The 12,943-nt window shown below is 44.0% G+C and overlaps 1 protein-coding gene across 1 annotated transcript in view; it reads right to left on the reverse strand.

Moving 5' to 3' along the window:
• TMEFF1 (transmembrane protein with EGF like and two follistatin like domains 1) overlaps positions 1 to 6,516 on the reverse strand; it is a 120,119-nt gene extending 113,603 nt beyond the window's left edge. The window contains exon 1 of the mRNA XM_087721939.1: positions 6,157 to 6,516. Within this exon, the coding sequence (XP_087578065.1) occupies positions 6,157 to 6,334 (178 nt within the window). The 5' untranslated portion in view covers positions 6,335 to 6,516. The remainder of the gene's footprint in view (positions 1 to 6,156) is intronic.
• Between the last annotated feature and the right edge of the window lie 6,427 nt (positions 6,517 to 12,943).

A 12,943-nucleotide genomic window follows, 5' to 3' on the forward strand; every position in this document is an offset into this window, starting at 1 on the left:
AGTCACCAAGGTTGAGAAACACTGCCTTAGATATATGCTGAATGCTACAGGATTTGTAATCTTTGCAACTGCTCCTCCCTACTCACTAATTCCTTCTGGTTGTAATTTAAGGGGGGAGACAGTAGGGGGGAGGGAGCCAGATTCAGAATGTTTACAAACCTTCTAAGCATGTTATGCTTAGAAATTTGGAGGAATCTGCAAGAAAGAGTGTTACATATTCTCTTTCGCCTTTTCACTTGTCCTTCCTCCTTATGCAATAGCAATAGCAATAGCAGTTAGACTTATATACCGCTTCATAGGGCTTTCAGCCCTCTCTAAGCGGTTTACAGAGTCGGCATATTGCCCCCAACAACAATCCGGGTCCTCATTTTACCCGGATGGATGGAAGGCTGAGTCAACCCTGAGCCGGTGAGATTTGAACCGCCGAACTGCAGAACTAGCAGTCAGCTGAAGTGGCCTGCAGTACTGCACTCTAACCACTGTGCCACCTCCGCTCTATATTATGCATCAATATTTTAATCTAAAACATAGATCATTCCATTGTTACACCTGTTTAGGGCTTAGTTGCCTGCTCCTTTGATAGTCAACTCAATTCAAACCTATATAGCGTATGTTTAAGGTTAATTCTGATATTACCTATAGAATTTACTCTTTAGCAAAAAGGCTGCAATTTTAAGATTGCAATCCTATACTGTTGGAATCCATTCCGGGTGTGTGTGTGCAGGGCAGTTTCTGCTGTCTGAAACACACACACACAGGGATGCAAAAACATGGCCATGAGTGTGGGTCACCCATGGCCTAATGCATAACAGGGCACGCGCAGCCACGCTGAACCACATAGGAAAAAACAAATTCCTAAAGAACATAACATCCTGATAGTACTCCATAACATCCTGATAGTCCACTCTAGATGTGCCTTACCAATGACGCCCAGGATTTGACCATATATAGACAGAACTTCCCTGAGCAGATGATTAGCAATTGTAGTTTGACAGGCTGTCTTAAATCACATGCTGATTGCTCCTCCTGCCTTTGTCCTATCTCAATAAAAGGGGCTCCCAGACCCCCAATCTGGGTCGCCTCATCCCGAGAAGGCTCGTGTCCGTGTCTTTTCTCCACATTGGCTTCATGAGCGACCCACGGGTACTTCACACTATACCAGCTTGCTTTTTTAAAAAAGCTACATTGGAATTCATTCCTGAAAAAGCCAGGGAAATGTGCTGTCAATAACAGGGTACCAAAACAGAGCACTATATAAATGCTCGAAGCTGTTTTAAAAGTGGCAGCCGTCTTCATCTCTCAGAGAAGATAATGAGATTGGAAAGAAGAATCTCTTATGAATCTCTCATGAATTTGGCACCAGCAGTCGCAGGTAATTTCTATTAGCAATCCTTTCAGAGCAATCATCCATGCTCTTCAAATGAGGAGGGGGGAAAAAACATACAAAAATGACAGCTTAGAATGCTTTGAGGAAGGGAAAGCACTAGTCAAAAAGGAACAAATGAATTAGAAATATGCTTAAGGAAAATTATCGTTTTTAGAAACCCAATCCCAATTATGTTTAATTCCTTGCCATTTCCCTGAATCTGTTCAAACCCCACTAATTTGGAAAGGTAACTTTTAAAGAATAAATGTGAGGTTAAAAAAAAAACAGCGTTGATTTCTGCAAGGTGTTGAAAGTAAATAAAGTAAGCGTTAAGACAAGGAATTTTTTTTAAAAAAATTACATTTGTTCTCGTCGCAAAAGTATTTTACAATAGGTCTTTTAGATAACAGAGGCTAGAATTGATCTAGTTTGTATTCTATTTATTAATTCTGCAAACATGACAAGAAGCAGGCCAATTATCTAAACAGGTTGCGGAAGAAAGATTCTCTGCATTTGGAGTTTCTCAGACAATCTTTTTCAGAAACAGAGGTGAAAAAAGAGGTGAGTATGGATGCAGTAACTGTAGTGATAAGACTGATATACATCCAAGACAGAGAAACAAAAGAGATGCTACCTCCTGTTTGCTTCTTTCCTTTTGTTGCCTTCTGAGCATAAATTATTTTCTTGTGCCACAACTAAAAAAAGTACAATTTTGAAATCGGAGCCGCCGTTTTTCTTCCAGCAATAGGAAATGAACACCTATCACCTGGCCAGTTGTTCCAGATTCATGAACTGTTGACCCCTCTCACTGCCCACAACAAGGTCAATGTTCACATTCCCAGATTTATTCTCCCATGTTCATGTCAGAGGGAACATGGGGCTCTGAAATGCACGCATGTGAAAGGAAAAGAGGGAAAGAGGATGGAGGTTTTGTTGAGACCTCCTTGTATACAAAAGAGATGTGGATGATAATGTGTGAGGTTTTACAGGACAATGTGATTTTGGGACGCAGGCAGTGATTAGCTTCCGCAATAAAAGTGTACACATCTGAAGTAAAAGAAAAACTTCTTGGACAACTAGGCTTTTCTTCAAAACAAGTGAATGTTTTTTTTTTTCCAAAACACTTTTTAACTTGAAACAAAGATGAACACTTCTGGAATTCAACACTGAAATTCATTTTTGGAGTGGAGGAACAAAAAATGTCAAAACCACACATTTTCTGCTTTAACTGATAGAAAAATATAAGGCCTTTCCCGCACAGTATATTTCATTCAGGGGAATTGAAGTGCTTGCTTTTATAACATTTAACATTCCAGGCCTGTGCATAAGGTTTTGGTGCCACTAAACTCAGTGGGATTTACTTCCAAGTAAGCAAATTTAAAAAGGTGTTGCTAGTGAAACCGCCTGTACACAATACCTGAAAGTAAGCCCAGGCGAATTTTGCTTACTTTGGAATATACACACATATAATGTTTGGGCTATGAAGTAGTGAATAACATTTGGAAGATTAACCCGCAATCCTCACCTGTCTATTCAGAAAGGAAGATTGCTGAATAACATCTTGTTCTTAGGGAAGTTATAGAATTGCACCTGAAGAGATGGTCATTTTCAGGTGCAATTCTATAACTTACCTAAGAACAATCAGGTGCAATCCACACATACAATCATGTTCTACTGGCCAGGGCTGAACCTTGGATCCAAAGCAGTGGTGGGTTTCAATTTTTTTTAGAACCTCTTCTGTAGGTGTGGTCTGTTTTGTGGGAGTGGCTTGCCTGCCATGTGACCGGGTGGGAGTGGCTTGCCGGCCATGTGAGCGGGTGGGAGTGGCTTGCCAGCCATGTGACTGGGTGGGTGTGGCCAACTTGTAAAATGTGGGGAGATTCACTTAACAGTGCTGTTGCTTAGCAATCAAAATGTTGGCTCAGAAACTCTGGCAGTTGAAGCGCACAAATCTTAAAGCTGTCAAGTTACAAGACCTTTGCACCCCTAACCCTTTAGGGGGAAAAAAAACCCAGGGGTGTTCAATCTTGACAGCTTTAAGACTTGTGGACTTCAACTCCCAGAATTCCTCCTCCAGTCATGTTGGCTCAGGAACTCTGGCATTGAAGTGTGCAAGTCTTAAAGCTGTCAAGTTACAAGACCCTTGCACCCCTAACCCTTTAGGGAAAAAAACCCTAGGGTTGTTCAAAGTTGACAGCTTTAAGACTTGTGGACTTCAACTCCCAGAATTCCTCCTCCAGTCATGTTGGCTCAGGAACTCTGGCATTGAAGTGTGCAAGTCTTAAAGCTGTCAAGTTACAAGACCCTTGCACCCCTAACCCTTTAGGGAAAAAAACCCTAGGGGTGTTCAAAGTTGACAGCTTTAAGACTTGTGGACTTCAACTCCCAGAATTCCTCCTCCAGTCATGTTGGCTCAGGAACTCTGGCATTGAAGTGTGCAAGTCTTAAAGCTGTCAAGTTACAAGATCTTTGCAACCCTAATCCTTTAGGGAAAAAAACCCCAGGGGTGTTCAAAGTTGACAGCTTTAAGACTTGTAGACTTCAACTCCCAGAATTCCTCCTCTCACTCTTCACCTTGATGATGTGCGGAATGGGGGGGAGGAGGAGGGAGCTGGAACTGGTTCTAAAGGGCACTGTAGATTTGTGGAACCTCTTCTATAGAAGAGGTTAGAACTGGCAGGAACCCAGCCCTGGTCCAAAGAGGCAGACTGGCTGAAATTAAGCTCTTGACTGCTTCCATCCATGTCCCTCTGCACAATCTGATGATGATGGCTCTGGCTGGGCAAGAGGGGGGATGGCGCTGCAATCGGGCCCCTCTCCTTTCTTTTGCAGACCGTGTGGTAGAGCAGTGTTTCTCAACCTTGTCAACTTGAAGGTGTCTGGACTTCAACTCCCAGAATTCCCCAGCCAGCATTCGCTGGCTGGGGAATTCTGGGAGTTGAAGTCCAGACACCTTCAAGTTGACAAGGTTGAGAAACACTGTCGTAGAGAGAGACACAAGAACCAGATCTATTCAGATGAAACTAGCCGGAAGGAGGCAGAGCCTGCGCGGAACCTGTTTGGCGGCACATGAAGAGGCCAACCTCGTTTGAAATCCCGTGCATGTCGACGCGGAGCAAAGCGCCTCCGAATTGCTCTCGCTCTTCGGAACCGGAACGCAGCGCGAGGAATTCGGGGGTGGGCATGGGGAGGGTGGAGAGAGAAGGCAGGCAGGCGAGCCGAGGTGGCGCAGTGGTTAAATGCAGCACTGCAGGCTACTTCAGCTGACTGCAGTTCGGCTGTTCAAATCCCACCAGGCTCAAGGTTGACTCAGCCTTCCATCCTTCCGAGGTGGGTAAAATGAGGACCCGGATTGTTGTTGCGGGGCGATATGCTGACTCTGTAAACCGCTTAGAGAGGGCTGAAAGCCCTATGAAGCGGTATATAAGTCTAACTGCTATTGCTATCTATCTATCTATCTATCTATCTATCTATCTATCTATCTATCTATATCTATCTCTGCCTCCCTCCCTCTCTCTATATCTATCTCTCTCTATATCTATCTATCTATCTATCTATCTATATCTATCTCTGCCTCCCTCCCTCTCTCTATATCTATCTCTCTCTATATCTATCTATCTATCTATCTATCTATCTATCTATCTATCTATCTATCTATCTATCTATCTATCTAGGTGAAATGAGGACCCAGACTGTGGGGGCAATATGCTGACTCTGTAAACCGCTTAGAGAGGGCTGAAAGCCCTATGAAGCGGTATATAAGTCTAACTGCTATTGCTATCTATCTATCTATCTATCTATCTATTCTATCTATATCTATCTCTGCCTCCCTCCCTCTCTCTATATCTATCTCTTCCTCTGTCTATATCTATCTCTCTATCTCTCTATCTCTCTATCTCTCTATCTCTCTATCTAGGTGAAATGAGGACCCAGACTGTGGGGGCGATATGCTGACTCTGTAAACCGCTTAGAGAGGGCTGAAAGCCCTATGAAGCGGTATATAAGTCTAACTGCTATTGCTATCTATCTATCTATCTATCTATCTATCTATCTATCTATCTATCTATCTATCTATTCTATCTATATCTATCTCTGCCTCCCTCCCTCTCTCTATATCTATCTCTCCCTCTCTCTATATCTATCTATCTATCTATCTATCTATCTATCTATCTATCTATCTATCTATTCTATCTATATCTATCTCTGCCTCCCTCCCTCTCTCTATATCTATCTCTCCCTCTCTCTATATCTATCTCTCCCTCTCTCTATATCTATCTATCTATCTATCTATCTATCTATCTATCTATCTATCTATCTATCTATCTATCTATCTATCTATCTATCTATCTATCTATCTGGGTGAAATGAGGACCCAGACTGTGGGGGCGATATGCTGACTCTGTAAACCGCTTAGAGAGGGCTGAAAGCCCTAGGAAGCGGTATACAAGTCTAACTGCTATTGCTATTGCTAAAGTGGCGTGACGGTTTTCCCAAAGTGTGACTGACAAGCGAGACAAAGATGGGGCTGGCGACGGAGTTATTAAGCATGGAAGGGAAGGAGGGGAGGGGGTCAATGGACGAGGAGAACGAGGAAGGAAGGAGCCCATGTGGCGTGGCGGGCCGAGATGGGCGTCTTGAGGCGGAACCCCCCCCCCAGCGCGAATGACCGGGGACGAGAAGCCAGGGAGGAAGGATGCTCAGCCTGGGCAACAGGAGCGCTTGTGGGGCCCGTCCAACCCACCAAACCCCACTCCCAAGCGCCCAGCCCGTCGCCCGGTCCTGCAGCTTACCTGAGCAGTTGCTGCCCGCCTTCCCTCTGCCGGCGCAATCGGAGGCGGGCGCGGCGGCGGCGGCGGCGAGAGGGTTGGACGTCCGAACGGGACCGAGAGTGCAGAGAGCCACCGCCAGCATCAGGAACACGGCGTCGTTGCAGCCGGGCGAGGTCCGGGGCCGGGCGGTGGCCGCCATGGCGAGAGGCTTGTCAAAGCGGGGGGGGGACCTTCTAAGGTTCAATGGGCGCCGCCGGGAGGAGCGCGGACCCACCGGCCTTGCTGCCAGCCAACGCTCCGCATCCCGGGCCGTCCTCGTTCTTTTCCCTGTCGGTTGTTTGGTTCGGGGTGGGTTGTAAGGGGTAACCTTGCCTCCCCGCGCCCCTTTGTGCGCTGCTCCTGCAGCCGCTGCCGTCGCCTCTGCTGCCGGCGTCGCCGCTACCGCTCGGGCTACAACAAAGGGAAGGGAGGGGGAGATGGAGGCAGGGGGAGGGGGAGAAGAGGGGAGGGGGGGACACGTGATGCCGAGGCCGACAGCCTCCTCCTCCTCCTCCTCCTCCTCCCCCGGGACCGGGACAGAAGAGGGGGGGGGTCCGACTCCAGGTCGCCACGCCCCCTCCCCTCTTTCCCGACCACCACTTGTGCCCGGGGGCGGCGGCGGCTTCAGTAGCGCCCGGGGGCACCTGGCTCAGCCTGCGCGCCGGTCCTGGGATTGTTCGGCCAAGAAAGAGGACGCGCGCTCCTCGCCCCGGGGTGGGGTGGGGGTGAATGGGGGGGGGTCTCCTCTGCCGCCTCGAAATCTTCTCCCTCTCAAACGGCCGGAAAAAAGAGCAAAATTGGGGCTTTCAGAAGTGGGGGAATTGGGAGGAAATGCCAACCCGTTTTTTTTGTCTCGGGAGCGGGGAGTTTTAATTCACCTCCTTGGAACTAGCTGAGAAGGAAAGCGGTGGGAATCGAACTGCCAAATTGGCAAATCGGAAATGCCAGGGAAACTCCGCCGTTCCCCCAAAGTATGATCAGGGTTAGGCAGGACCTCGTTTCTTTTTATTCCTTTTCTTGGGGGGGGGGTTGATCTAGAGCAGTGTTTTTCAACCTTGGCTACTTGAAGATGTCTGGACTTCAACTCCCAGAATTCCCCAGCCAGCGAATGCTGGTTGGGGAATTCTGGGAGTTGAAGTCCGGACATCTTCAAGTGGCCAAGGTTGAGAAACACTGATCTAGAGCAGGGGTTCCCAACCTTGGCAACTTGAAGATGTCTGGACTTCAACTCCCAGAATTCCCCAGCCAGCGAATGCTGGCTGGGGAATTCTAGGAGTTGAAGTCCGGACATCTTCAAGTTGCCACGGTTGGGAAACCCTGATCTAGAGCAGGGGTAGTCAACCTTTTTATACCCACTGTCCACTTTTGTATCTCTGTTAGTAGTAAAAATTTTCTAACCGCCCACCGGTTCCACAGTAATGGTGATTTTATGAAAACCTAATGAAAATGTTTTTAAATGTTACAATCCAAACTGTACCCTATAATCTCTTAAATGGAATAAGATTGGCAAAGAAAAAGAATAACCATGTGATTGTATACCTAGAATTGTATGTTAAGAGAATAAATGATAGTAAGAATATATAGCACATTATAGATAAACAATATTTGGTTATAAATAGCTAAGTGTAAATAAATACAGAATTGTACATAAAAATGGATAACGAATAATGAGACCATGAATGAAAGATAGAAATGTATAGAAGGGAAAACAATAACTGCAAAGAAACCGATACGGAACTGCTGTATGATATATTTGTATTTGTATTTTATTATTTGTATGCCGCCCTTCTCCGGGAGGACTCAGGGCGGCGAACAATTCAAGGGGGGGAAAAAAGGGAACATAAAAAGACAAAATACAAATAATAAAAGTAGACAACAGTCGCACAACCATACATGTCGAGAGGGGAGGGAACTCATCATCCCCAGGCCTGCCGGCAAAGCCAGGTTTTGACGGCTTTTCGGAAGGCCTGGAGAGAGGTGAGGGTCCGAATCCCTGCGGGGAGTTCATTCCAGAGTGCCGGAGCTGCCACAGAGAAGGCCCTCCCCCGGGTAATAGCCAGGTGGCATTGGCTGGTAGATGGCACCGGGAGGAGGCCAACCCTGTGTGATCTAACGGGTCTTTGGGAGGTAATTGGCAGCAGGCGGTCTCTCAAGTACCCAGATCCAATACCATGAAGGGCTTAATAAGTTACGACTAGCACCTTGAAGCGTATCCGGAGACTGATCGGTAACCAGTGCAGCTCGCGGATGGAACTTCTTGTTCCTATGTTGTCTTAAGTCATGTGTTTGTTTTTGTTGATGTGTTTATGTGTGTAAAATAAAAACTTAAAAAAAGAACATGTTTTTAAATAATGCTATGATTTTTTAAAAAGTCATTTAAACTAAAAAAAAAAGGAAAGTGCTTCAGTATCGGACAAAACCCCTACCGCCCACCATGAAAGCTGGAACACCCACTAATGGGCGGTAGGGACCAGGTTGACTACCCCTGATCTAGAGCCTTTCCTCATTGGTGAGCTGTAGTCCTGTCCACCAAGCCTTGAGTTGCCAGAACACAATAGTGACATGAAATGTGCTGCTCCCATTGCTGACTTCTTTCCTTCTTTTTTTAAAAAACATTTTTTTTATTTTTACTAAACAAACAACACACCCAAAAATCATCATCTTACATTACATCTTGTAGAAAGTGTGTCAATTGGTTACAATGAGCTTTTGTGCATCTCTTCCAGAGTCATTACTTACATTCTTATCGAATAACAAAGTTCTTGATGAGTCTTACTTTCAACATATCATAGTTCTCATCAGAGGTGGGTTCCTACCAGTTCGCACCTATTCGGTAGAACCGGTTGGTCAAATCTACCGAACCGGTTAGAAGAGGTTCCACCAGTGGACCCGGAAAGCAGGCCACACCTACAGAAGAGGTTCCGAACTTTTTTGAAACCCACCACTGGTCCTTGGATATGATTATTCTACACTATCATGCTCATATTTATAAAACTCAGTGCCTCTGTGAAAGGTAAGGATGACTACTGCGTTTGTGGTGCAATCAGAACATTGCGTGTGTTGAAGTTGTTTTAAACGCAAACCAAAGATGCCTTTTAAAAAACAAGCTTACATCATATTCTTATGCATGCCAGTGCTGTGTGGTTCTGACAAGTGTCATCGGCATCTTCATATCCAGTCACATGGGCGTCAAGCCACTCCCATCCAGTCACATGGGTGGCAAGCCACTCCCGCAAAGGAGGCCACACCCACAGAGTAGGTTGGAACAATTTTTGAAACCCACCACTGGTTCTCATTTAACTGAAATTGTTTTAATGTCCTTTTGCCTAGAATAAACCACAGTTAAAAAACGCAACCACCTAATGGCATTTCATTAATTATTACAGAGTCATCCAACAGCCTTAAACCTTTATAACATATTCTAAACAAAAATCCTGCCTTTTTTTTGTTTCTGTTCTCAAATCCCTGCCAGTCCTTCAAGGCAATGAGTGTAGAAGTGTAACAGATTGGGACTGCTCATGGAATGTTGTAATAAAGGGGGAAAACATTACTGTTGCTATTTCTATCATGTTCGATACAGGTAAGGATGATTGAAAGTTGTTTCCCTCATAAGTTGGGAATGATATGACATGGCAAAAAGAAAGAAAGAAAGAAATTGCCATGACATGTTTGTGTGATGGTTAAGTCCAGTGGTGGGTTTCAGAAATTGTTGGAACCTACTCTGTGGGTGTGGCCTCCTTTGTGGGAGTGGCTTGCCACCCATGTGACCCGGATGGGAGTGGCTTGCCGCCCATGTGACTGGATATGAAATTATGAATTAGTACTTAGGTAGGTCCAAGTAGCTATTCAGAAGTTGGTGGTTAGAAGCAATCGTAAAGCAAGATATGGAATTAAAACCAGAAATATTTTGTTGGCTATTTTAAAGGGAGTATAATATATCTTTAATTTTACACATGTTAGCAGCTGCTGGAATTGTGTTTGCACAACAGTGGAAAAACAGATGTGTATAAATAAATTGACAATTAAAATCAAGAAGGCTTTGAATACTTTTTCACGTGGGATTGGTTTTAGCAATTGCCAACTAACGGAAACAGAAATTAGAAATCCAAAAGTATGAAAGAGAACACCAATTATGTAAGGAAAGGTCCCTAAAAGGTATAAGGAAATATTACTAGATCATTATTAATGCATAGATAACTGTGGGACATTACACACCCATCAGTGGTGGGTTTCAAAATTTTTTGGAACCTCTTCTGTAGGTGTGGCCTGCTTTCCGGGTCCACTGGTGGAACCTCTTCTAACTGGTTCAGTAGATTTGACGAACCGGTTCTACTGAATAGGTGCGAACTGGTAGGAACCCACCTCTGGTTAAGTCCAAGTGGAAAAGACCTGTAAACGCAAGATTTTTTAGAAACAAGATTACAAATCAAATGCATTATTACAATCAAAGTATTATTCAGGGTGTTTTGCCAACAGCTGATTGTTGGTTTTATTTGGAACAAGTAGCAGGGAATAAAGAAAGATTACTTGAAGTATCATCATTAGTGCTAAAACTAAATACTTAAGGTGCTGGTCGCAATTCAATAGAGTTGCAACATGATAAGAGTTACTGAAGATTTAAGCCTGCTTAACACTATACCATTTTGTGGCCTGTAAAATTGATTTTTCTCTCGAGTAGAATAAGATTGAGGTTGATGGAATATGGAAGTACTCTTTTCAGGCACAAGAGGCACGGGCCTCTGCAGTAAGTTATGGCAGGCTGCCGCGTGTCATTTGTGGTTGAGCTGAGATTTGATCAAAGGCCTTTCCTGACCCAAGTTCAATTCTGTTCTCTTCACCAAAATGGCGAGTGGTTATTGGGGAAGACACAAAATAGATACCAATCTGTTTTGATGCAGCCAAGGGATAAAGCATGCGACCTTTCTTTTCTCATTATCCCAATCAGTGGACCATAAGTGACTGAGTATCTTCCATTTATCATGTAGAAAAGGACGTTATGGGAGAGAAATATGGCAAATCCTATTTTGTAGAACTCTCCGCTTTTAGCTTCTTGAAGCAGTTCAAGAGCCGCCTGCTTTTCAGTAGCAAACCTGTGTAGATGAAAAGAGTGTACCGATTTGATGAAAGAAATGTCCTTCTGGGTTCGGCTCCAAGTGGGGGAAAAGACACTGGAAACATGATGTAAACTTGTTTTTTAAAAGGCATCTTTGGTTTGCGTTAAAACAACTTCAACACACGCAATGTTCTGATTGCACCACAAACGCAGTAGTCATCCTTACCTTTCACAGAGGCCCTGAGTTTTATAAATATGAGCATGATAGTTTAGAATAATCCTATCCAAGGACCAGTGGTGGGTTTCAAAAATTTTTGGAACCTCTTCTGTAGGTGTGGCCTGCTTTCCGGGTCCACTGGTGGAACCTCTTCTAACCAGTTCGGTAGATTTGACGAACCGGTTCTACCGAATAGGTGCGAACTGGTAGGAACCCACCTCTGGCCAATATCCCCAGCCTCTCTCGCTGCTGTATACAGAGAAGGGTCACAATGATAGAGAAGCCAGAGAAAGGGACTGGGTAAGAAAAACAAATAACATTCTTTCCAGAATCCTCTGTAAAAAGCTTGGGATTTCCAAAAACTCAGAGCACTCCGAAGAAGCAGAAAACCATTTTGCTTCAGGAAGTTTTCTATAGAAATAGATAAACCGTTTAGTCAAGAATATTGTGCCATGTTTGACTTGGTGCTCAGTCTAATTTACTCCTCCCCCATACAAGTTACAACACTTTGTGCTTTCTCACTTTTTTCATTCTTTTGACTGGATATTAAAATATAATATTGTCTTCAGACTATTAATATGGCCTGTAATATGATTTGGAAGTGTTACATTCTCTTTTTCTGAGACCTAGTTAAAAATACTCGTTTGTAGCATCTTGTGGTCTTTTTGGAATACTGCATTTTCCACCTGCAGCCTTAGCCAGACACTAGAAAGATAAAAAAACTATAGCTTTAAATTTAATACAAAAAATGTTTGAAGCCAATAGAAATAAAAACACAGATGGCAGGTTTTATGAAATAAGAAGATTAACAGAACATACCGAACATGGGTTAGAATGAAGCTCTGAATAAGAATTATGGTTAATAAGTTTTAGAAATATTATAGGAAGGAAAGTGATATACTTTCACGGGAACATTAATAATGTAATCTAAAAAGAAGAGTGAAAGATATTTCCCAACTTCAATTGTTAAAAAGAATGAAGGAACATATTTCAAAATAACAGTAAATGCATTAATGAAGACGTTCCTCATCAGTTATGGAAGAAAGAGGAGGACATAGCTACATTGATTGGTTGCTGAGAAAGACTATCACCATTATGAAGGTTGTAACCTATCGTGACCCGTCAAAAGCGCGCACGACAAAAGCGCACCAACAAAATCACGTCGCTAAAACCACGACGTCATTACCGTGACGTCATCACTGCGGCGACAACAGTGCGGCGACAGAAGGGGCTTTACAACAGCGCAGCAACAGAAAGCCAATTTAAGTTAAGGTAAGGGTTAGGTTTAGGGTTAGGTTTAGGGTTAGGTTTAGGGTTAGGTTTAGGATTATGTTTAGGGTTAGTGTTATGTTTAGGGTTATGTTTAGGGTTAGGTTTAGGTTTAGGTTTAGGGTTAGGTTTTAGGGTTAGGGTTAGGGTTAGCGTTAGGTTTAGGGTTAGGGTTAGGTTTAAGGTTAGGTTTAGGATTATGTTTAGGGTTATGTTTAGGGTTAGTGTTA

Source organism: Thamnophis sirtalis, unplaced genomic scaffold (assembly GCF_051295495.1).
Source record: "Thamnophis sirtalis isolate CommonGarterSnake01/CBP01778 unplaced genomic scaffold, rThaSir2_p1.2 scaffold_8, whole genome shotgun sequence".
In the NCBI taxonomy this organism is placed as follows: Eukaryota; Metazoa; Chordata; class Lepidosauria; order Squamata; family Natricidae; genus Thamnophis; species Thamnophis sirtalis.